The sequence below is a fragment of the Salvelinus alpinus genome, chromosome 1, assembly GCF_045679555.1.
Source record: "Salvelinus alpinus chromosome 1, SLU_Salpinus.1, whole genome shotgun sequence".
Lineage (NCBI taxonomy): Eukaryota > Metazoa > Chordata > Actinopteri > Salmoniformes > Salmonidae > Salvelinus > Salvelinus alpinus.
In genome coordinates, this window is record NC_092086.1 from 70,511,365 (window position 1) to 70,536,101 (window position 24,737).

Below are 24,737 nucleotides of genomic sequence, written 5' to 3' on the forward strand. Positions count from 1 at the left end.
TAGATTTCCCTAAGTAAGCATGTCCCGATTTTCAGGAAAAAGTGGACATTTCACCTAGATATCCCTAATATGATGACTGCGGTGTACAACATAGAAGCTTATCAGATTCTGATCATCTTACTATGCTTCTTCACCTGAGATTGGTTCCCGACTGCTAATCAATCAGTTCTTTATTCTCCAGGCTCCACTTTGTCATCAAAATTGACACCTTTGCAATGAGTAACATGTATCAATCGTGATTTGCCCTGGACTTTTACTGCTGACCTTGTTATGAACAAAACCTGTTAAGGACCTTCCCATTTTCGCCTTAATGTGTCTGTTGCGTTTTTAAAAATATTTTTTTGCCATCACCCACTGTCCTGGCACCGTCATGTCCCCCCTCGGGAGTTATTCCCCACACCTCTTTTACTTGTCTGTCTGCTTCCCCTACTGCCTTAGAAAGTTGTATGCAATAGTTAAACATTGTTTTACTCATAATGTGTACGTCTGCCTTTGTCAAATCTAACGAGCCTGGTAGTAAATGGGTCGACCTGTGACGACCTCAAACGGACTCAACCCTGTGGTTTTGTTATGTGTTTGCATCCTGCAGCCACCCATTCCCACACTTCATCTTTTGGTGCATTGCTTTGCATGTCTCTAATGTGTTGCAATGTATCCACGGTGTATTTCCTCATCAGTTTAGGGGACAGCGGTGTTCTCTTGGCAGCCGCCTTGGCAGCTCTGTCAGCCAGGTCGTTACCTTTACTCTCGTCTGTAAAGATTTTTTCCATGTGCTTTCATTTTCAAAATTGCAACTTGTGCCGGCAACTGGAGAGCGTTCAGTAGAGCCATCACCTCTGGTCCATTCTTCACAGGAGCTCCCAGTGATGTCATGAATCCTCTGTTTTTCCATATTTATCCAAAATCATGGGTAACCCCGAAAGCATACCTTGAGTCTGTGTAGATATTAGCTGTTTTTCCTTCAGCCTGTTTACATGCTTCTGTCAAAGCCACCAATTCCGCCACCTGTGCTGATGCTCCTGCAGGTAACGTGTCTGTCACTATCACATTGTCCATTGTAGTAACTGCCCAGCCTGCCTTCCTCACCCCCCCCCCCCCCCCCCCCCTCCACAACGCTTGAACCATCTGTTTTATAAGATAAACTCAGGGTTTTCCAACGGATGACTCTTAGTAAACCCATCAGAGGGCTGATCCGAAACCAACTCACAACAGTCGTGTTCAAGTAATGTGGTGTCTGGAGGAAGCATCAGAGTAGCTGGATTACATGGTTTGCCACGTTGTATGATGATGTTAGTAGCCTCCAACATAGTCGACCACTTGTTCCAACGAGAACCCCATACACCGATTCTAAACAGATGTTGAACTGAAAAACAACTATTTCCATTGATCGTAAATTCCCTCTTGACCTTTAGTCGTCTGCGTTGTGTATTTATCTTAGAATATTCTAACACTATGATCCTTTATTGACGTCACTTGTTAAATCCACTCCAATCAGTGTAGTAGATAAGCCTTGAGACGTTATAAAAATGTTGTATTTAATTAGGCAAATCAGTTAAGAACAAATTCTTATTTACAATGACTGCCTACACCAGCCAAACCCGGACGATGCTGGGCCAATTGTGCGCCGCCCTGTGGGAGTCCCAATCAAGGCCGGTTGTGATACAGCCTGGATTCGAACCAGGGTGTCTGTAGTGACGCCTCAAGCACTGAGATGCAGTGCCTTAGAGCGCTGCGCCACTCGGGAGACAATTGAGACATGGATTGTGTATGTGTGCCATTCAGAGGGTGAATGGGAAAGACAAAATATTTAAGTGCCTTTTAACGGGATATGGTAGTAAGTGCCAGGCGCACCGGTTTGTGTCAAGAACTGCAACTCTGCTGGATTTTTCACGTTCAACAGTTTCCCATGTGTATCAAGAATGGTCCACCAACCAAAGGACATCCAGTCGACTTGACACAACTGTGGGAAGCATTGGAGTCAAAGCAAAACTCAATGTTAGGAACGTGTTCTTAATGTTTTGTACACTGTGAATTTTGTGTACTACTTTTGACTAGGGCCCACAGGGCACCAATTTCCAAACTGTAACACATAACAGAGGGATGGAAGAGAAATCACACATACTGTTGTGTTCTCTGTGTGTATGTGTATACCTTTGCCTCAACAGTTGCAGTCAACTGTCACAAAGAAACTCAATATTTTTGTCTGGATTTGATTCAAGTTTCGTAACTTAGGGTTGCTGAAAATCTGCGGCGTTATTTGACCAATGTTTTTTCAAAGTTAAATCTATTTTATTGAAAATGACATGTGACATCCCAGTGTCCTTGTGAGAACAGGATAATAACAGCTTAACAACTATACTGACAGCAAAGTGAGAAAATGCTGCCCGTCTTAGCTCTACTCTGTTTTGACAGAAGATCTCAAAACATGGCAACGACATATCAATGGACACAGCAGGTCTTGGATTTGACACAACACTGTAAAACAAGCGGCCCTGTAGCTGCTATGACAGCCGCATGGAATCTTTTGACAGGCTGTGAACGAAAACCTCCGTGTTTTTTGAGCAAATTTTGATTCAGGTAATATCAGACAATTTTTCCAGACAATTTTTTCTTTAGTCAGTCCCTCAAACTCACAGAATTTACAAGGAAAGATAAGTTGCTACGACAATTTACAGTAGTAGCATTTAGCAGTGCATAGGACGCACTAGCTTGATTTGGGTGGTGTTTAGGGTTGTGGTCTAGGATTACTCTATTGAGTGTTCTTTTGGAAATGATTACTTTGTAAACCAACATACAAATTCAAATTAGTGCTGTTGCTATAGCAACATAATGCAATGTTTACTGAGCATTTTTTTAACCAGAAGTTTGTGTCTGTTGTCAGTCTTCCATTCCCTTAAGAACAGTTACAATATTAAGGGAATGAAACAGTTGCAGACTTTAGACGTGGGTAAATCTGTCCCCAAAGGGTGCTTCCTTATTGGCTCATATGCAGGAAGTAAGACTCTATCACTTCCTCTCATCCTCATTCAAACCTATTATTGTTCTCCTGCATCCTCCTGTTTTCTCTCTCTCTCTCTCTCTCTCTCTCTCTCTCTCTCTCTCTCTCTCTCTCTCTCTCTCTCTCTCTCTCTCTCTCTCTCTCTCTCTCTCTCTCTCTCTTTCTCTCTCTCTCTCTCTTTCTATTTCTTGCCCTCTGTGGCACATGCAGTATGACTGGGTATGACAGTATACTGTAAGTACCAGAATAGCCTGCAGCTCTCTATCTTTATGTATTAATCGTCTCTCTTTTGTCTTCCTGACTTACGAGTGATGTTGTCTTTCACATTTTACTTGCAGCCTGCACTGGTTACCCGTTTTGATCTTACATACCCGGGTGTGACTGCAGCAAACTACCTGGCAAGTTTTTTTCCCTTTTATCGCTGTTGAAAGTTTTCTTTTTCTTTTTCTTTCCTGTGCTTTTGGGGTCAGTTTCCATTTCTGTGCCCAAATGTTGATGAGTCACGCATGGAGTTCACTTGGCACTTTTCAAATGTTTTCTTTGTACTTGAAAGGTAACATGCAGAATCGGATGAAATTATCATATTTCTGTGCGATTCCACTGGATTTCTGTGCGGTTGAACGCCATAAATTACCTGAGGAATACCATGTGTGTTTGTGGCTAATTTTCAATGTCACTCAAACACAAGTTATTTTTGTGCCGCCAGTCATTCATATATGACATTCAGTTTGGTTGATCAGTGTTGCAAAGTAACAATCATTGTTTGTTGTGCGTACTACAATTATAGGCCTTTTTCTTAACACTAATGAATATGACTCTTTGCATATCCCCTCAGTGTCTTTGCTTATGCTTTGTTTACGCTTACGCTCAAGACATATTTGGCACGTCCATCTCAGTGTGGAAAGTGGGATATTGTCATAGGAATGATCAAAAGGCAATTATGAAATGAAAATCTATAATTTGTCACCATCAACAAAGTTTTTGACGGTTAGATTAACAAAAATGTGGATTACACCGATTTAGCGCGTTAATTCCATGAAATAACTTGAGTAAAAAACAGCAATCTAAGTAATATGGTTTTTCAATGGTACTTTCAAAGTATTGGGCACTATAAAAGAAAATGCTACCACACTTTAATTGCTCAACGATTGTCAAGGGTGATTATAGCGGCCGACAACAGAGACATTAGGCTAAGGAGAGAGAGGGGTATAAGAGTTTGTCTGAGCAAGGCGGTAGTATGGGATGGACTGATTTGGAAATCTTCATCGATTCATGCCGACACGTTATCGACCTACTGTAGTCTTTTTCCCGTGGTAATATCTGCCGGTAAAAATGCATGAATCTCGCAGCAGCGATTAGCCCTCTGTCAATCAAGCAGTGTGAACTTTGAGAGTGATAAGTTGGTTTAATGTATGCCCAGACGCAGTAGGTGACAGATGTTTGTCAGAGTAATCAGTCCAATTCGGAGAGAAGGCTCTTGCTGTGTGTGTGTCAATGGTTGGTAGGTAGGTAGCAGGCTCTTGCACATGTGTGGATCCCCCAGGGGAAGAAACACACTCAGATTGGGTCTCCATCTTGACTCCCTGTTGTCATAATTACTCCACAGACTTGTTATCCCCAGGATGGGAGGCCTTGATTGGCTCATGCGGTTTCTCTGATTGGCTATTAAACCACAGTTATGAGTCAATTCTCTTTATTTAGATAGAAAGTCATAAATGAGAGGGGGAGATGGATAGGTAGAGGAATATACACTGAGTGTACAAAACATTAGGAACACCTGCTCTTTCCGTGACACAGACTGACCATGTGAAAGCTATGAGCCCTTATTGATGTCGCTTGTTAAAACCATTGAGCAACAATATTTAGCAATTTCTTTTACTCATTTCATGCAATTCTACTCTTTTTGCCGTGGGGCAGAGAGAAAAATGTGCAGTTATACAGCTAATTTCCTGCAATTCTACACGTTGCCATAGGGTGGAGGCAAATGTTTCCCGTTTTTTAATATGGTAACTGATGATCAATGCCCCACCCCGGTCGGTAATTCAGCAATGCTTCCTACACGTTTAGATAGGTGGCCGCTATACTGACTTATCAATCTAAAAATGGACTAATTGAGTGACTGCTTATGCACAACCAAATTTCGAAATTGCACCTTATGTATTATATTATAAATTGAGATTGAGTTTCTAAAAAAAAAAAAAAAACGATATACACTATCGTTCAAAAGTTTGGGGTCACTTAGAAAGGTCCTTGTTTTTGAAAGAAAAGCACATTTTCTGTCCATTAAAATAACATAAAATTGATCAGAAATACAGTGTAGACATTGTTAATGTTGTAAATCACTATTGTAGCTGGAAACGTCAGATTTTTGTATGGGATATCTATATAGGCATACAGAGGCCCATTATCAGCAACCATCACTCCTGTGTTCCAATGGCATGTTGTGTTAGCTAATCCAAGTTTATCATTTTAAAAGGCTAATTGATCCTTAGAAAACCATTTTGCAATTATGTTAGCACAGCTGAAAACTGTTGTTCAGTGAAAACAGTGAAGAGGAGACTCTGGGATGCTGGCCTTCTAGGCAGAGTTCCTCTGTCCAGTGTCTGTGATCTTTTGTCCATCTTAATCTTTTCTTTTTATTGGCCAGTCTGAGATATGGCTTTTTCTTTGCAACTCTGCCTAAAAGGCCTGCATACCGGAGTCGCCTCTTCACTGTTGACGTTGAGACTGGTGTTTTGCCAGTTTTATTGCTTCTTTAACCAGAACAACAGTTTTCAGCTGTGCTAACATAATTGCAAAAGGGTTTTCTAATCATCTATTAGCCTTTTAAAATTATAAACTTGGATTAGCTAACACAACGTGCCATTGGAACACAGCAGTGATGGTTGCTGATAATGGGCCTCTGTAGATATTCCATTAGAAATCTGCCGTTTCCAGCAACAAAAGTCCTTTACAACATTAACCATGTCTACACTATATTTCTGATCAATTTGATGTTATTTTAATGGACAAAAAAATGTGCTTTTCTTTCCAAAACTATCAGGTATGATGGTAAGACCCAGATGCAGACCACATCGAATAAACAATAGTTTAATATCCCAACAGGGGCAGGCAATAGACAGGTCAAGGCAAGCAGGGGTCAGTAAACCAGAGGTGGGGCAGCAGTACCGGGCGGCAGACAGGCTTATGGTCAGGGTAAGGCAGAGGTTGGTAATCCAGAGGGGGGCAAAGGTACAGGTCGGCAGGCAGGCTCAGGGGCAGGCAGAGTGGTCAGGCAGGCGGGCTCGGAGTTAGGACAGGCAAGGGTCAAAACCAGGAGGGCGAGAAAAGAGAAACTGGAAAAGGCAGGAGCTGAGACACTAAACGCTGGTAGGCTTGAACAAATGACACACTGGCAACAGAAAACACAGGTCTAAATACACAGGGGATAATGGGGAAGATGTGCGACACCTGGAGGGGGATGGAGACAATCACAAAGACAGGTGAAACAGATCAGAGTGTGACAAAAACAAGTACATTTTAAATATATATATATATATATATATATATATATAGTACCAGTCAAAAGTTTGGACACACCTACTCATTCAAGGGTTTTTATTTATTTTTACTATTTTCTATATTGTAGAATAATAGTGAAGACATCAAAACTATGAAATAACACATATGGAATCATGTAGTAACCAAAAAAGTGTTAAGCAAATCAAAATATATTTATATTTGAGATTCTTCAAAGTAGCCACCCTTTGCCTTGATGACAGCTTTGCACACTCTTGGCATTCTCTCAACCAGCTTCACCTGGAATGATTTTTCAACAGTCTTTGAAGGAGATCCCACATATGCTGAGCACTTGTTGGCTGCTTTTCCTTCACTCTGATGTCCAACTCATCCCAAACCATCTCAATTGGGTTTAGGTCGGGTGATTGTTGAGGCCAGGTCATCTGATGCAGCACTCCATCACTCTCCTTCTTGGTCAAATGATAAACTTGGATTGGTCCGCGGACCTACAACAGGGGGCGGCCCGGAGAGGAAACAGGTTAAAGAAGGATTTTTAAGTCTTGAGGCAATAATTGTGTATGTGTGCCATTCAGAGGTTGAATGGGCAAGACAAAATATTTAAGTGCCTTTGAACGGGGTATGGTAGTAGGTACCAGGCGCTCCGGTTTGGGTCAAGAACTGCAATGCTGCTGGGTTTTTCACGCTCAACAGTTTCCCGTGTGTATCAAGAATGGTCCACCACCCAAAGGACATTAAGCCAACTTGGCACAGCTGTGGGAAGCATTGGAGTCAACATGGCCCAGCTCCCTGTGGAACGCTTTCGACACCTTGTAGAGTCCATGCCCCGACGAATTGAGGTTAAAAAACTCAATATTGGGAAGGTGTTCCTAATGTTTTCTACGTTCAGTGTAGCTATGAAGGCAAATGCGGGGTTCGAACCCATGTCACAAGGGGCATAGTTAGCAGTGCTACGATTAGACCAGCATCCGACACAAGTTGTGGCGTTTTGATGGCATCATCGTTGCCCACCATGGCACCTCAGAGCATAGAGTGTTTTTTAACTGTATAAAGAAACATTCCATATACTTAATGCCAGCATACCGTAACACAATGTACAAGTAATGTATCACATTTAGCAGATGCTTTTATCCAAAGCGACTTACCGTCATGCGTATATACATTTTACGCATGGGTGGCCCCGGGAATCGAACCCACAAACCTGGTGGTACAAGCGCCATGCTCTATCACCTGAGCCATACAGAACAACAAGTGTATTACGTTGTACCACAGAAGGTCCTCTGAAGTATTACCGTCAGCAAGGGTTTACAGCATCAAGTAGATATCGAGGCTCCTATTAGTCATTGCAAATCCTAATGGAGGACTTTTCATTTTTTCATTATCATACTCATTGTTTTCTCCTCAGATTGGTATAAATACAACCGTAGTTCTTATCATTGAAGTGAAGGCTTAATGAATTGGCTGAGTGGGGTATTTGGAAATAAACTCATTAATATATTCAGTCTTTTGACGGGGTCTTAAATGTCATGGTGAACATACCCAGGCTATGTCTCAAAATGGCACCCTATTCCCTATACAGTGCACTACTTTTGACCAGGTATCATAGGGCTCTGGTCAAAAGTAGTGCACTATGTAGGGAAAAAGGTGTCATTTGGGACACAAGCCAAGGGCACATGTGTATTCTGGACACATACAGTAAACAACCTGAAGGGAGGGGAGAGGTGGTTGGCTTCCACATCTTGCCACAGTAAAAATAGATGCACCAATGGTTTCCCCTTGAGATGTGTGCCAATGACGACCTTGTATTTTCCTTACTGTTGTACCTGTATGTGGCATGATGACAATTTGAATGATTTGAAAATAATTGAGTGATCTAAAACCCTTTTATGGGAGGTTTAGCAACAATTGATTTGTGTACAAATCACATTTAATATGAAATGTCAATGTGTTATTGATCTTATAACAAGTACTCACAATGCTCAAATTCCAACAGCCTGAGAAACAGTCATATGCGCTAAATCAGAAAACAGACAGTATTTACAGTGCCTTCAGAAAGGATTCATAGCCCATGACCTATTCCACATTTTGTTGTGTTACAGCCTGAATTCAAAATGGATTAAATATATGGTTTTTTTTATCACACATACACAAAATATTCACACAATACCCCATAATGAGAAAGTGAAAACAGATTTTTAGAAATATTAGCTAATTTATTGAAAATTAAATACAGAAATACTGTATCTCATTTACATAGGTATTCACACCCCTGAGTCAATGTTAGAATCATCTTTGTCAGTGATTACAGCTGTGAGTCTTTCTAGGTAAGTCTAAGAGCTTTACACACATGGATTGTACAATATTTGCACTTTATTATTTTTTTTATTATTCAAGCTTTGTCAAAGCCAACAGTTGAAAAGCATGCATTTGGTTTTACTAGCATTTAAGAGCAGTTGGAGGCCACGGAAGGAGTGCTGTATGGCATTGAAGCTCTTTTGGAGGTTAGTTAACACAGTGTCCAAAGAAGGGCCAGATGTATACAGAATGGTGTCGTCTGCGTAGAGGTGGATCAGGGAATCACCCGCAGCAAGAGCGACATCGTTGATATATACAGAGAAAAGAGTTTCAAGCTGATTTAAGTCAAAACTGTAACTAGGCCACTCAGGAACATTCAATGTCGTCTTGGTAAGCAACTACAGTGTGTATTTGGCCTTGTGTTTTAGGTTATTGTCCTGTTCAAAGTTGAATTTGTCTCTGTGTCTGTTGGAAAGCAGACTGAACCAGGTTTTCCTCTAGGATTATGCCTGTGCTTATTCTATTCCGTTTATTTTTATCCTTAAAAACTCCATAGTCCTTGCCGATGACAAGCATACTAAGAACATGATGCAGCCACCACTATGCTTGAAAATACGAAGAGTGGTACTCAGCGATGTTTTGTGTTGGATTTGCCCCAAACATAACACTTTGTATTTTGGACATAAAGTTAATTTCTTTGCCACAATTTCTGCAGTTTTACACTACCTGACCAAAAGTATGTGGACACCTGCTTTTTAAAATTATTATTTTTATTTCACCTTTATTTAACCAGGTAGGGCAGTTGAGAACAAGTTCTAATTTACAACTGCGACCTGGCCAAGATAAAGCAAAGCAGTGCAACACAAACAACAACACAGAGTTACACATGGAATAAACAAGCGTACTGTCAATAACACAATTGGGGGGGAAAAAGTCTATATACAGTGTGTGCAAATGGCGTGAGGAGGTAAGGCAATAAATAGGCCGTAGTAGCGAAGTAATTACAATTTAGCAAATTAACACTGGAGTGATAGATGAGCAGATGGTGATGTGCAAGTAGAAATACTGGTGTGCAAAATAAAAACAGAATGGAGATGAAGTAGGTGGATTGGGTGGGCTATTTACAGATGGGCTATGTACAGCTGCAGCGATCGGTTAGCTACTCAGATAGCTGATGTTTAAAGTTAGTGAGGGAAATATAAGTCTCCAGCTTCAGCGATTTTTTTTTCAATTAGTTCCAGTCATTGGCAGCAGAGAACTGGAAGGAAAGGCGGCCAAAGCAGGTGTTGGCTTTGGGGACGACCAGCGAGATATACCTGCTGGAGCGCGTGCTACAGGTGGGTGTTGTTATCGTGACCAGTGAGCTGAGATAAGGCGGTGCTTTACCTAGCATAGACTTATAGATGACCTGGAGCCAGTGGGTTTGGTGACGAATATGTAGCGAGGGCCAGCCGACTAGACCATACAGGTCGCAGTGGTGGGTGGTATAAGGGACTTTGGTGACAAAACGAATGGCACTGTGATAGACTGCATCCAGTTTGCTGAGTAGAGTATTGGAAGCTATTTTGTAAATGACATCGCCGAAGTCGACGATCGGTAGGATAGTCAGTTTTACGAGGGTATGTTTGGCGGCGTGAGTGAAGGAGGCTTTGTTGCGAAATAGGAAGCCAATTCTAGATTTAATTTTGGATTGGAGATGTTTAATATGAGTCTGGAAGGAGAGTTTACAGTCTAGCCAGACACCTAGGTATTTGTAGTTGTCCACATATTCTAAGTCAGAGCCATCCAGGGAAGTGATGTTAGTCGGGTGGGCGGGTGCGGGCAGCCAACAGTTGAAAAGCATGCATTTGGTTTTACTAGCATTTAAGAGCAGTTGGAGGCCACGGAAGGAGTGCTGTATGGCATTGAAGCTCTTTTGGAGGTTAGTTAACACAGTGTCCAAAGAAGGGCCAGATGTATACAGAATGGTGTCGTCTGCGTAGAGGTGGATCAGGGAATCACCCGCAGCAAGAGCGACATCGTTGATATATACAGAGAAAAGAGTCGGCCCGAGAATTGAACCCTGTGGTACCCCCATAGAAACTGCCAGAGGTACGGACAACAGGCCCTCCGATTTGACACACTGAACTCTGTCTGAGAAGTAGTTGGTAAACCAGGCAAGGCAGTCGTTTGAGAAACCAAGGCTGTTGAGTCTGCCGATAAGAATACGGTGATTGAAATGGTCAGTGATCTGTTTATTAACTTGGCTTTCGAAGACTTTAGAAAGGCAGGGCAGGATGGATATAGGTCTATAACAGTTTGGGTCTAGAGTGTCACCCCCTTTGAAGAGGGGGATGACCGCGGCAGCTTTCCAATCTTTCTCGGACTATACGAAAGAGAGGTTGAACAGATTGGTAAAGGTGGTTGCAACAATGGCGGCGGATAATTTTAGAAAGATAGGGTCCAGATTGTCTAGCCCAGCTGATTTGTATGGGTCCAGGTTTTGCAGCTCTTTCAGAACATCTGCTATCTGGATTTGGGTGAAGGAGAAGCTGGGGAGGCTTGGGCAAGTAGCTGCAGGGGGTGTGGAGCTATTGGCCGGGGTTGGGGTAGCCAGGAGGAAAGCATGGCCAGCCGTAGAGAAATGCTTATTGAAATTTAGCCTCAGTGCAGTGGGCAGCTGGGAGGAGGTGCTCTTATTCTCCATGGACTTTACAGTGTCCCAAAACCTTTTGGAGTTAGAGCTACAGGATGCAAATTTCTGTTTGAAAAAGCTAGCCTTCCTGGCTGACTGCGTGTATTGGTTCCTGACTTCCCTGAAAAGTTGCATATTGCAGGGACTATTCGATGCTAGTGCAGTCCGCCACAGGATATTTTTGTGCTGGTCGAGGGCAGTCAGGTCTGGAGTGATCCAAGGGCTATATCTGTTCTTAGTTCTACATTTTTTGAAAGGGGCATGCTTATTTAAGATGGTGAGGAAATTACTTTTAAAGAACAACCAGGCATCCTTGACTGACGGGATGAGGTCAATATCCTTCCAGGATACCCAGGCCAGGTCGATTAGAAAGGCCTGCTTGCAGAAGTGTTTTAGGGAGCGTTTGACAGTGATGTAGCGGATGCAGGCAATGAGGCAGTGATCGCTGAGATCCTGATTGAAAACAGCAGAGGTGTATTTGGGGGGCAAGTTGGTCAGGATAATATCTATGAGGGTGCCCATGTTTACAGATTTTGGGTTGTACCTGGTGGGTTCCTTGATAATTTGTGTGAGATTGAGGGCATCAAGCTTAGATTGTAGGACTGCCGGGGTGTTAAGCATATCCCAGTTTAGGTCACCTAACAGAACGAACTCTGAAGATAGATGGGGGGCAATCAATTCACATATGGTGTCCAGGGCACAGCTGGGAGCTGAGGGGTGTCTATAACAGGCGGCAACAGTGAGAAACTTATTTCTGGAGAGATTCATTTTTAAAATTAGAAGCTCGAACTGTTTGGGCATAGACCTGGAAAGTATGACAGAACTTTGCAGGCTATCTCTGGAGTAGATTGCAACTCCTCCCCCTTTGGCAGTTCTATCTTGTCGAACATCTCATCCCAAAATCATGGGCATTAATATGGAGTTGGTCTCCCCTTTGCTGCTATAATAGCTTCCACTCTTCTGGGAAGGCTTTCCACTAGATGTTGGAACACTGCTGCGGGGAGTTGATCCATTCAGCCACAAGAGCATAAGTGAGGTCGGGCACTGATGTTGGGCGATTAGGACTGGCTCGCCGTCGGCGTTCCAATTCATCCCAACGGTGTTCGATGGGGTTGAGGTCAGGGCTCTGTGCAGGCCAGTCAAGTTCTTCTACACCGTGCTCGACAAACCATTTATGTATGGACCTCACTATGTGCACAGGGGCATTGTCATGCTGAAAGAGGAAAGGGCCTTCCCCAAACTGTTGCCACAAAGTTGGAAGCACATGCTGTAGCATTAAGATTTCCGTACACTGGAACTAAGGGGCCTAGCCCGAACCATGAAAAACAGCCCCAGACCATTATTTATCCTCCACCAAACTTTACACTTGGCACTATGCATTGGGGCAGGTAGCGTTTCTGGCATCCACCAAACCCAGATTCCGTCGGCCTGCCAGATGGTGAAGTGTGATTCAGTACTCCAGAGAATGCTTTTCCACTGCCCCAGAGTCCAATGGCGGGAGCTTTACACCACTCCAGCCGACACTTGGCATTGCGCATGGTGATCTTAGGCTTGTGTGCGGCTGCTCGGCCATGGCAACCAATTTCATGAAGCTCTCGATGAACAGTTCGTGTGCTGATGTTGTTCCAGAGGCAGTTTGGAACTCTGTTGTGAGTGTTGCAACCGAGGACAGGCAATTTTTACGCACTACACGTTTCGGCACTCGCGGTCCCGTTCTGTGAGCTTGTGTGGCCTACTACTTCGCAGCTTAGCCGTTGTTGCTCCTAGACGTTTCCACTTCACAATAACAGCATTTACAGTTGACCGGGCAGCTCTAGCAGAGCAGAAATTTGACGAACTGACTTGTTGGAATGAAGGCATCCTATGATGGTGCCATGTTGAAAGTCACTGAGCTCTTCAGTATGGGCCATTCTACTGCCAATGTTTGTCTATGGAGATTGCATGGCTGTGTGCTCGATTTTATGGTGACAAGTGTGGCTGAATTAGCTGAATCCACTCATTTGAAAGGGTGCCCACATACTTTTCGCCATGTAGTGTACGTAGTGCCTTATTGCAAACAGGATGTATGTTTTTTAATATTTTCATTCTGTACAGGCTTCCTTCTTTTCACTCTGTCATTTAGGTTAGTATTGTGGAGTAACTATAATGTTGTTGATATATTCTCAGTTTTCTCCTATCACAGCCATTTTCACTGTTTCAAAGTCACCATTGGCCTCATGGTGAAATCCCTATGCGGTTTCCTTCCTTTTCGGCAACTGAGTTATAAAGGACACCTGTATCTTTGTAGTGACTAGGTGTATTGATACACCTTCCAAAGTATTTAATATCTTCACCATGCTCACAGAGATATTTAATATTTTTACCCATCTACCTGTAGGTGCCCTTCTTGAAAAACCTCCCTGGTCTTTACATTTACATTTAAGTCATTTAGCAGACGCTCTTATCCAGAGCGACTTACAAATTGGTGCATTCACCTTATGACATCCAGTGGAACAACCACTTTACAATAGTGCATCTAAATCTTTTAAGGGGGGGGGGGGTTCAGAAGGATTACTTTATCCTATCCTAGGTATTCCTTGAAGAGGTGGGGTTTCAGGTGTCTCCGGAAGGTGGTGATTGACTCCGCTGTCCTGGCGTCGTGAGGGAGTTTGTTCCACCATTGGGGTGCCAGAGCAGCGAACAGTTTTGACTGGGCTGAGCGGGAACTGTACTTCCTCAGTGGTAGGGAGGCGAGCAGGCCAGAGGTGGATGAACGCAGTGCCCTTGTTTGGGTGTAGGGCCTGATCAGAGCCTGAAGGTACTGAGGTGCCGTTCCCCTCACAGCTCCGTAGGCAAGCACCATGGTCTTGTAGCGGATGCGAGCTTCAACTGGAAGCCAGTGGAGAGAGCGGAGGAGCGGGGTGACGTGAGAGAACTTGGGAGGGTTGAACACCAGACGGGCTGCGGCGTTCTGGATGAGTTGTAGGGGTTTAATGGCACAGGCAGGGAGCCCAGCCAACAGCGAGTTGCAGTAATCCAGACGGGAGATGACAAGTGCCTGGATTAGGACCTGCGCCGCTTCCTGTGTGAGGCAGGGTCGTACTCTGCGGATGTTGTAGAGCATGAACCTACAGGAACGGGCCACCGCCTTGATGTTAGTTGAGAACGACAGGGTGTTGTCCAGGATCACGCCAAGGTTCTTAGCGCTCTGGGAGGAGGACACAATGGAGTTGTCAACCGTGATGGCGAGATCATGGAACGGGCAGTCCTTCCCCGGGAGGAAGAGCAGCTCCGTCTTGCCGAGGTTCAGCTTGAGGTGGTGGTCCGTCATCCACACTGATATGTCTGCCAGACATGCAGAGATGCGATTCGCCACCTGGTCATCAGAAGGGGGAAAGGAGAAGATTAATTGTGTGTCGTCTGCATAGCAATGATAGGAGAGACCATGTGAGGTTATGACAGAGCCAAGTGACTTGGTGTATAGCGAGAATAGGAGAGGGCCTAGAACAGAGCCCTGGGGGACACCAGTGGTGAGAGCACGTGGTGAGGAGACAGATTCTCGCCACGCCACCTGGTAGGAGCGACCTGTCAGGTAGGACGCAATCCAAGCGTGGGCCGCGCCGGAGATGCCCAACTCGGAGAGGGTGGAGAGGAGGATCTGATGGTTCACAGTATCGAAGGCAGCCGATAGGTCTAGGAGGATGAGAGCAGAGGAGAGAGAGTTAGCTTTAGCAGTGCGGAGCGCCTCCGTGATACAGAGAAGAGCAGTCTCAGTTGAATGACTAGTCTTGAAACCTGACTGATTTGGATCAAGAAGGTCATTCTGAGAGAGATAGCGGGAGAGCTGGCCAAGGACGGCACGTTCGAGAGTTTTGGAGAGAAAAGAAAGAAGGGATACTGGTCTGTAGTTGTTGACATCGGAGGGATCGAGTGTAGGTTTTTTCAGCAGGGGTGCAACTCTCGCTCTCTTGAAGACGGAAGGGACGTAGCCAGCGGTCAAGGATGAGTTGATGAGCGAGGTGAGGTAAGGGAGAAGGTCTCCGGAAATGGTCTGGAGAAGAGAGGAGGGGATAGGGTCAAGCGGGCAGGTTGTTGGGCGGCCGGCCGTCACAAGACGCGAGATTTCATCTGGAGAGAGAGGGGAGAAAGAGGTCAGAGCACAGGGTAGGGCAGTGTGAGCAGAACCAGCGGTGTCGTTTGACTTAGCAAACGAGGATCGGATGTCGTCGACCTTCTTTTCAAAATGGTTGACGAAGTCATCTGCAGAGAGGGAGGAGGGGGGAGGAGGGGGAGGAGGATTCAGGAGGGAGGAGAAGGTGGCAAAGAGCTTCCTAGGGTTAGAGGCAGATGCTTGGAATTTAGAGTGGTAGAAAGTGGCTTTAGCAGCAGAGACAGAAGAGGAAAATGTAGAGAGGAGGGAGTGAAAGGATGCCAGGTCCGCAGGTCTTTGTGGCTATGCTCTTTGTGGTTGAATCTGTGTTCGTAATTCACTGCTCGACTGAGGGAGCTTAGAGATAATTATATGCGTGGGGTACAGAGATGAGGTAGTCATTCAAAAAAAATCATGTTAACCATCATTATTGCACACAGAGTGAGTCCAAGCAAATATTTTCTCCTGAACTTATATAGGCTTGCCATATCAAGATATTTCAGCTTTTCATTTTTTATTAATGTGTAAACATTTCTAAAAAGATAAATCCACTTTGACATTATGGGGTATTGTGTTTAGGCCAGTGAAACAAAATCTCAATTGAATCAATTTTATATTCCGGCTGTAACAACAAATGTGGAACAAATCAAGGGGTGTGAATATGTTCTGAAGGCACTGTACATGCAAGTATGACATATTTGTTAGCTTTAACCCTCTATTAACATATTTGGAGTGATGTGTGGAAGAGGCATGATCAATATACAGTATGTTGCATGGCAGATATGATATATTGTAAAATCATTTAAGTTAGCATTTGCAGTAGAAAATGATTCACTGTAACTACCCAAGTTTCAATCTAGGACCTAAAAGGGATCTTCGGCTGTCCCCCCTTTGAAAACCCTTTTTTTGATTCCAGGTAGAACTGTTTTGGGTTCCATGCAGAACCTTTTCCACGGAGGGTTCTACATGGAACCCAAAAGGGTTCTTTCTAGTTGGAACCAAAAACGGTTCTTCTATGGGACTCTTTTTTCTAAGAGTAAATCTCTCTAAACACCATATGCTCACAAGGTTACCTTCACCAAACACAGCACAAGAGGGGTACACGAGGATTAATATTTACCCAAGTCCTTCTTTTAGTTGCTTTAATTGTGGGGGGGAGGGTCTGTCTGACTTCGTTGGTATCATCCGATAGAGATTCTTTGAAATGTGTTTGTCTACTCCTTTTTGCCAACAGATTTGTTATCAAAGTAGCATCTGTCTCAATCAAGCAAGCCCAGGCATTATGTGTTCTCTGTCAGGCTTGAAAGAGAGAACATTTGTCTCATCCAGACTTGTTGACTCAAGACGGTGTAAGAAATGGGAGAAACTCTTGAGCTCACTAATGTCTACAAATCTAAAGAAATCTTTTGAGTGAGCGAGTTTGGCAATTGTATTGCTAATGCAGCACTCAGGACACCTCTTGGAAGCATTCTCTAATCCCTCTACACAGCTTCAACATCATGTCACTTTGTATTCTAATTACAAAGCTGAAAACGTAAGCTGCTACTGTTCAATTCATCAAATAGTGATATTAGTGATAAGCACATTTTGCTGAGAAGCTTTAGCCTGTTATTTTAACATGTTACAATTACATTTGTGTTTAGGTAAAATGTATTATTGTGTAATTATTGTATTTCCAACACTTTTTAAACATGTATATTTCCGGTAGGGATGCACTGTGATTGTATTTCATTTCCACATCAATACAGTCTCTTCATACCTGGAAATCGGTCGGTGCTCCAGTATCAGACTGTAAACAATAGATGTCATTCGACAGCAGTTGCTTAGTAACAGTTGGAACCAAGCCAGAGTATTTTGATAATCAGATCTGAGGTTCCCTCTATCTCTGACCTTGTTACCAGTCTGTCACTAATGTATCTGTGGCCACATTGAACATGAGCTATTGCTTCTGTGCCTACAGGGAGGGCCGTTGATATACTGTAGCATTTTCCCGGATGGATGGATAAGGTCGTTGCTGTAGAAAAGTAAAGTATTCTTAATCAACCCCCCCAAAAAAGTCCTCTTGAGGTGAGCTGTGCAAGCACAGCTTTGGTGATGTAGTTATCGCTAAATCAGAAGTTCCTGATGATGATTACTGTGTATGCCTTTTGTGTGTGATTGACCGTTTTGAAGATTCACTGGATGCATTCTAATTTGCACCCTATTCCCTATATAGTGCACTACTTTTGACCAGAGCCCATAGGTAAAAAGTAGTGCACTTTAAAGGGAATATGGTGCCATTTAGGACAGAAGTGTTCAGCCTCCTCGCTCTGTACCACAGGTTAGGAAGTGGGAACGGAAAAATGTCATCTCGCCATCGTAAGCCATTTTGCCCTTACACAGGATGCTCTTATCAATCTGCCTTATTATCTGGATGCTCTTCTGTCTCCTGATTTGCACTTGCGTCTCTGAGTGCTAGAATGACATTATCTCCCGGGAAACACCTGTATAATTGGAGAATTCATCCAGCGCCATCAATGGCTCCGTTTTATTCAATGTAATGAATGTCAGAGGAGGACCATAGAGGAGACAAGGTACTCCAAAATCATAATCATCCCTGGCATGAATAGTTGTGTTGTACTTTAGTCTGTATTTTTGGTTTTATAATAGTTTCCGGCAGTTGATGGATACATGCAGGTGTGCATTGACTGCATGATTCAATGACAGTGGGACTGCAAATTGTTTTGGATTGTCCCTATCCCGATGGGTGTTTTTTGCTCTCCCACCACAGAGGCACTGTTTAGGCAAAATGTTTAGAATTACAGGAAATTAGCTTTAATTCTGCAATAATTATAGCAAAAGATTAGCTTTTAAACTGCACATTTTTCTAGCTGACCAATGGTAAAATGTGTAGAATTGCAGGAAATGGGCTCGCAAAACTGTGGTACACCACTGGCAGATCAGCACCACAGTAAGCAACCCTGACCTTTAATTTAATGCCCCCTTGCTTTTCCATCCCCTTCAAAGTAGATTTCACCCAGAAACATCCACTGTGTGCTAGGGTACTGGAGAATTGGAGAATTTCTCTCCCAGTCTGAAGCCCTTACACAAGAAGGGATATGCCAAAATTGATTTGCTATTAGATGGTAAGTACTTGGCCTCGGTAGCGATGGGGAGCACTCCTGTAAGTGGTCAATTTTCTGTGCTTTACCAGTACTCACTCAAAATACTTTTTGGTTTACCTCTGATGGAAAATCCATTGGTGGAAACGGAAAGTATTCAGACCCCTTGACTTTTATCAAATATTGCTACGTTACAGCCTTATTCTAAAATGGATTAAATTTAAACAAATCCTCAGCCATTTACACACAATACAGAAATACCTTATTCACACACAGTACAGTACTAGTCAAAAGTTTTCGAACACCTACTCATTCCAGGGTTTTTCTATATTTTTACAATTTTGTACATTGTGGAATAACTATGAAATAACACTTGTGGAATCATGTAGTAACCAAAAAAGTGTTAAACAAATCAAAATATGTTTTATATTTGAGATTCTTCAAAGTAGCCAGCCTTTGCCTTGATGACAGCTTTGCATACTCTCGGCATTCTCTCAACCAGCTTCATGAGATAGTCACCTGGAATGCATTTCAATTAACAGGTGTGTTCAAAGTATATTTGTGGAATTTATTTTCTTCTTAATGCATTTAAGCCAATCAGTTCTGTTGTAACAAGGTAAGGGTGGTATACAGAAGATATCCCTATTTGGTAAAAGACCAAGTCCATATTATGGCAAGAACAGCTCAAATAATCAAAGAGAAATGACAGTCCATCATTACTTTAAGACATGAAGGTCAGTCAATCCGGAACATTTCAAGAACTTTGAAAGTTTCTTTAAGTGCAGTCGCAAAAACCATCAACACTATGATGAAACTGTCTCTCATGAGGACCACCACAGGAAAGGAAGACCCAGAGTTACCTCTGCTGCAGAGGATCAGTTCATTAGAGTTACCAGCCTCAGAAATTGCAGCCCAAATAAATGCTTTACAGAGTTCAAATAGCAGACACATCTCAACATCAACTGTTCAGAGGAGACTGCGTGAATCAGGCCTTCATGGTCGAATTGCTGCAAAGAAACCACTACTAAATAACACCAATAAGAAGAAGAGACTTGCTTTGGCCAAGAAACACGAGCCATGGACATTAGACCGGTGGAAATCTGTCCAAATTTTAGATTTTTGGTTCCAACCGCCGTGTCTTTGAAACGCAGAGTAGGTGAACGGATGATCTCCGCATGTGTAGTTCCCACCATGAAGCATGGAGGAGGTGGTGTGGGGGTGCTGTGCTGGTGACACTGTCTGTGATTTATTTAGAATTGAAGGCACACTTAACCAGCATGCCTACCACAGCAAATAAAGAAAAACCCTTATTTAACTAGCCAAGTCAGTTAAGAACAAATTCTTATTTACAATGACGGCCTACCCCGGCCAAACCCAAACCCGAGTGGGACTCCCAATCACGGCCGGATGTGATACAGCCTGGATTCAAATCAGGGACTGTAGTGATGGCTCTTGCACTGAGATGCAGTGCCTTAGACCGCTGCACCACTCGGGATTGAGTAGGTGTGTCCAAACTTTTGACTGGTGCTGTAAGTATTCAGATCCTTTGTTATGAGACTTGAAGTTGAGTTCGGACTTGAACCCGATCAAACTAAAAATAGCTGTGCAGCAACACTCCCCATCCAACCTGACAGAGCTTGAGAGGATCTGCAGAGAAGAATGGGAGAAACTCTGCAAATACAGGTGTGCCAAGCTTGTAGCGTCATACCCCAAAAGCCTCAAGGCTGTAATTATTGCCTTAGTGCTTCAACAAAGTCTGAATACTTATGTAAATGTAATATTTGTATTTTTGTATTTTTTTGGGCAAACATAAAAATAAAAAATAAATTTACTTTGTCATTATGAGGTATTGTGTGTAGATTGATGAGGGAATATTCACTGTATCACAATTCCAGTGGGTCAGAAGTTTACATACACTAAGTTGACTGTGCCTTTAAGGAGAAGTGGATCTAAAATTCCATGTACAACACTTGATCAATGTTTATTATGAGTATTTCTGGAAATGGATGTGGCTCTCTGTAAAATCACCAGATGTTTTTGGAACTACTGAACATAACGCGCCAGTGTATACTGAGATTTTTTGATATATATATGAACTTTACCGAACAAAACTTACATGTATTGTGTAACATGAAGTCCTATGAGTGTCATCTGATGAAGATCATCAAAGGTTAGTGATTAATTTTATCTCTATTTCTGCTTTTTGTGACTCCTGTCTTTGGCTGGAAAAATGGCTGTGCTTTTCTGTGATTTGGCGGTGACCTAACATAATCGTTTGTGGTGCTTTCGCTGTAAAGCCTTTTTGAAATCGGACACTGTGGTGGGATTAACAACAAGATTACCTTTAAAATGGTATAAGATAGTTGTATGTTTGAGGAATTTTAATTATGAGATTTCTGTTGTTTGAATTTGGCGCCCTGTACTTTCACTGGCTGTTAACGGGATTGCTGCCCTAAAAAGTTAATGCAACCGCTGTGTCAGATTTCAAAAAAGCTTTACGGAAAAAGCAAACCATGAAATAATCTGAGGTCGGCACTCAGAGTTCAATCAAGACAAAAATATATCCGGCATATTGTGCAGTCAACAGAAGTCAGAAATAATATTATAAATATTCACTTACCTTTGATCTTCATCAGAATGCACTCCCAGGAATCCCAGTTCCACAATAAATGTTTGATTTGTTCGGTAATGTCCATAATTTATGTCCAAATAGCTACTTTTGTTAGCGCGTTTGGTAAACAAATCCAAAGTCACGAAGCGCGTTCACTAAAAGCAGACGAAATGTCAAAAAGTTCCGTAACAGTCACTAGAAACATGTCAAACGATGTTTTGAATCAATCTTTAGGATGTTTTTAACATAAATCTTCAATAATGTTCCAACCGGAGAATTCCTTTGTCTTCAGAAGTGCGATGGAACAGAGCTCGCTCTCACATGAACACACATGGTCAGCGCATGTTCAGGTCATGGTAGACCTTACTCAATCCCCTCTCATTCGCCCCCCCCCCCCCCCCCCCCCTTCACAGTAGAAGCATCAGACAAGGTTCTAACGACTGTTGACATCTCGTGGAATTCTTAGGAAGTGCAAAATTACCCATATCCCACTGTGTATTCGATAGGCGATGAGTTGAAAACCTACAAACCTCAGATTTCCCACTTCCTCAGGTTTTTGCCTGCCTTATGAGTTCTGTTATACTCACAGACATCATTCAAACAGTTTTAGAAACTTCAGAGTGTTTTCTATCCAATACTAATAATAATATGCATATAATAGCAACTGGGACTGAGGAGCAGGCAGTTTACGCTGGGCACCTCTGGGCACCTTTTCATCCAAGCTACTCAAAACTGCCATTGCAGCCATAAGAAGTTAAACAGCTTGGGAAATTCCAGAAAATGATGTCATGGCTTTAGAAGCTTTTGTTTGGCTAATTGACATAATTTACCTGTATAATTTACCTTTATACCTGTGGATGTATTTCAAGGCATACCTTCAAACTCAGTGCCTCTTTGCTTGACATCATGGGAAAATCAAAAGAAATCAGCCAAGACCTCAGAAAAAAATTGTAGACCTCCACAAGTCTGGTTCATCCTTGGGAGCAGTTTCCAAACTCCTGAAAGTACCATGTTCATCTGTACAAACAATAGTATGCAAGTATAAACACCATGGGACCACGCAGCCGTCATACTGCTCAGGAAGGAGACGCGTTCTGTCTCAGAGATGAGCGTACTTTCGTGCGAAAAGTGCAAATCAATCCCAGAACAACAGCAAAGGACCTTGTGAAGATGCTGGAGGAAACAGGTACAAAAGTATCTATATCCACAGTAAAACGAGTCCCATATCGACATAACCTGAAAGGGCCGCTCAGCCAGGAAGAAGCCACTGCTCCAAAACCGCCATAAAAAATCCAAACTACGGTTTGCAACTGCACATGGGGACAAAGATCGTACTTTTTGGAGAAATGTCCTCTGGTCTGATGAAACAAAAATAAAACCGTTTGGCCATAGTGACCATCGTTATGTTTGGGGGAAAAAGGGGGAGGCTTGCAAGCCGAAGAACACCATCCCAACCGTGAAGCACGGGGGTGGCAGCATCATGTTGTGGGGGTGCTTTGCTGCAGGAGGGACTGGTGCACTTCACAAAATAGACATCATGAGGAGGAAAATGATGTGGATATATTGAAGAAACATCTCAAGACATCAGTCAGGAAGTTAAAGCTTGGTCGCAAATGAGTCTTCCAAATGGACAATGATCCCAAGCATTCTTCCAAAGTTGTGGCAAAATGGCTTAAGGACAACAAAGTCAAGGTATTGGAGTGGCCATCACAAAGCCCTGACCTCAATCCTATAGAAAATGTGTGGGCAGAACTGAAAAAGCGTGTGCGAGCAAGGAGGCCTAGAAACCTGACTCAGTTAAACCCACTCTGTCAGGAGGAATGGGCCAAAATTCACCCAACTTATTGTGGGAAGCTTGTGGAAGGCTACCCAAAATGCTTGACCCAAGTTAAACAATTTAAAGGCAATGCTACCAAATACTAATTTAGTGTATGTAAACTTCTGACCAACTGGGAATGTGATGAAAGTAATAAAAGTTGAAATATATAATTCTCTACTTTTATTCTGACATTTCACATTCATAAAATAAAGTGGTGATCCTAACTGACCTAAGACAGGACATTTTTTACAAGGATTAAATGTCAGGAATAGTGAAAAACTGAGTTTAAAGGTATTTGGCTAAGGTGAATGTAAACTTCCGACTTCAACTGTACGTATAGCTGGAGAGCTACAAAGAGTCCCAAATGAGGCTTTAGAGCAGGGATGTCAAACTCTATTCCTTGAGTGCCGTGTGTCTGCTGGGTTTCGCTCCTCCCTTGTACTTAATTATTCAACTCGAAGTCCAATGTCCATAACTTTGTAAGGGCAGAGAAAACTATTTCCCCGTGTAATACTTCAAATAATAATTAATTCATAATTCAAATACTTTCTAGGTTCTTACCTGTTTTCTTTCCAGTTACTAAGGCACTGCAATAGTAGACAAAATTGTAAGTGTTTTGATTAACTTTTTATTCATGTACTTTTACAGTAATTCTATATGTCAATTGTGTATTTATTCATGCCCTTCCCCTTTACTCTAGTAAAGGCAGTCGCTGATGTGTGTGTGTGTTTGTTTGTGTGTGCACTAACCAACAAGTCAAGGTCATCAGCCGGGTCTATATTTTTTTCACTTCAATCAATAGGCAGCCCTGCAAGTTTGACAGCCTCAGTGTGTGAACCATGGAGTGAGTGTATGCTTATTTATGATTGTTGTTTATTTTGTCTGTGTGCAGGGGTTCAGACAGTTTTTGTTGCCGTAGGGCAAGTCTAGTGTGAGTTTTTACCTCCACATGGGTTGGTAGAATGGAGTTTCTCTCCCTCTTTTAAATCCTGACTTGCGTCTGTCTGTGTGCGCGTGTGTGTATTCGGAGGGGTGGGATAAAGTGGATGTCGAATTTCCATTGGATCTTGTGTACAATTGGACATAAGGTAATCGTCATCTGTCTTGTGCTTGCGGATGCAGGTTGGCGTGAGAGGATGCAGGTTGACCTGTTGTGTAATGTGCCTCACTCTGCTGGTACGTCTAATCTCTAGTTTAAGAGAGACCAAGCTACTTCTGAGTATGAGTGACAGCTTGAACAGGATTTCTATTGCACATAAGTATTAGTTGATGAGTCCAGGGACATTACCTCTGTGAACCCATCTCTCTGCAACTGCGTCATGTAACACTTGTACGTACACCCAAGCTGTACCACTGTCTGTAACCCTTTCCTGCAGTCAAATGACTAGTGGCCTCATGGGTGGAATGTTATTAATATTTTTCATAATTAAAACATTAATAAACATTTTTAAAAACAGCCAGAAATCTAGTGTTTCTATGTCAAATGTTTTTCTTTTTATATTTCAGTCTTCTGTGATGTATATAAAGTGTAAAATTGGGTTGCAACCTTAAAATTGTGTGTGAGGTACAGTATATACTTTGACATGTGTAGATT

General features: G+C 42.7%; 1 protein-coding gene across 28 annotated transcripts in view; it reads left to right on the plus strand.

Annotated features, from left to right (window-relative positions):
* The window catches only part of LOC139584449 (disks large homolog 2-like), a 349,254-nt gene that overhangs the window by 181,639 nt on the left and 142,878 nt on the right, over positions 1-24,737 (plus strand). For 21 of the 28 annotated variants that reach the window (XR_011676778.1, XM_071416318.1, XM_071416336.1 and 18 more), the window contains one exon: positions 3,337-3,396. The exons of the other annotated variants lie outside the window; for them this stretch is intronic. Coding sequence is in view for 20 of the 21 variants with exons in the window: in XM_071416318.1 (XP_071272419.1) it covers positions 3,337-3,396 (60 nt within the window). In the remaining variant the exon portion in view is untranslated. The remainder of the gene's footprint in view (positions 1-3,336; positions 3,397-24,737) is intronic. 28 annotated transcript variants of the gene reach the window in all.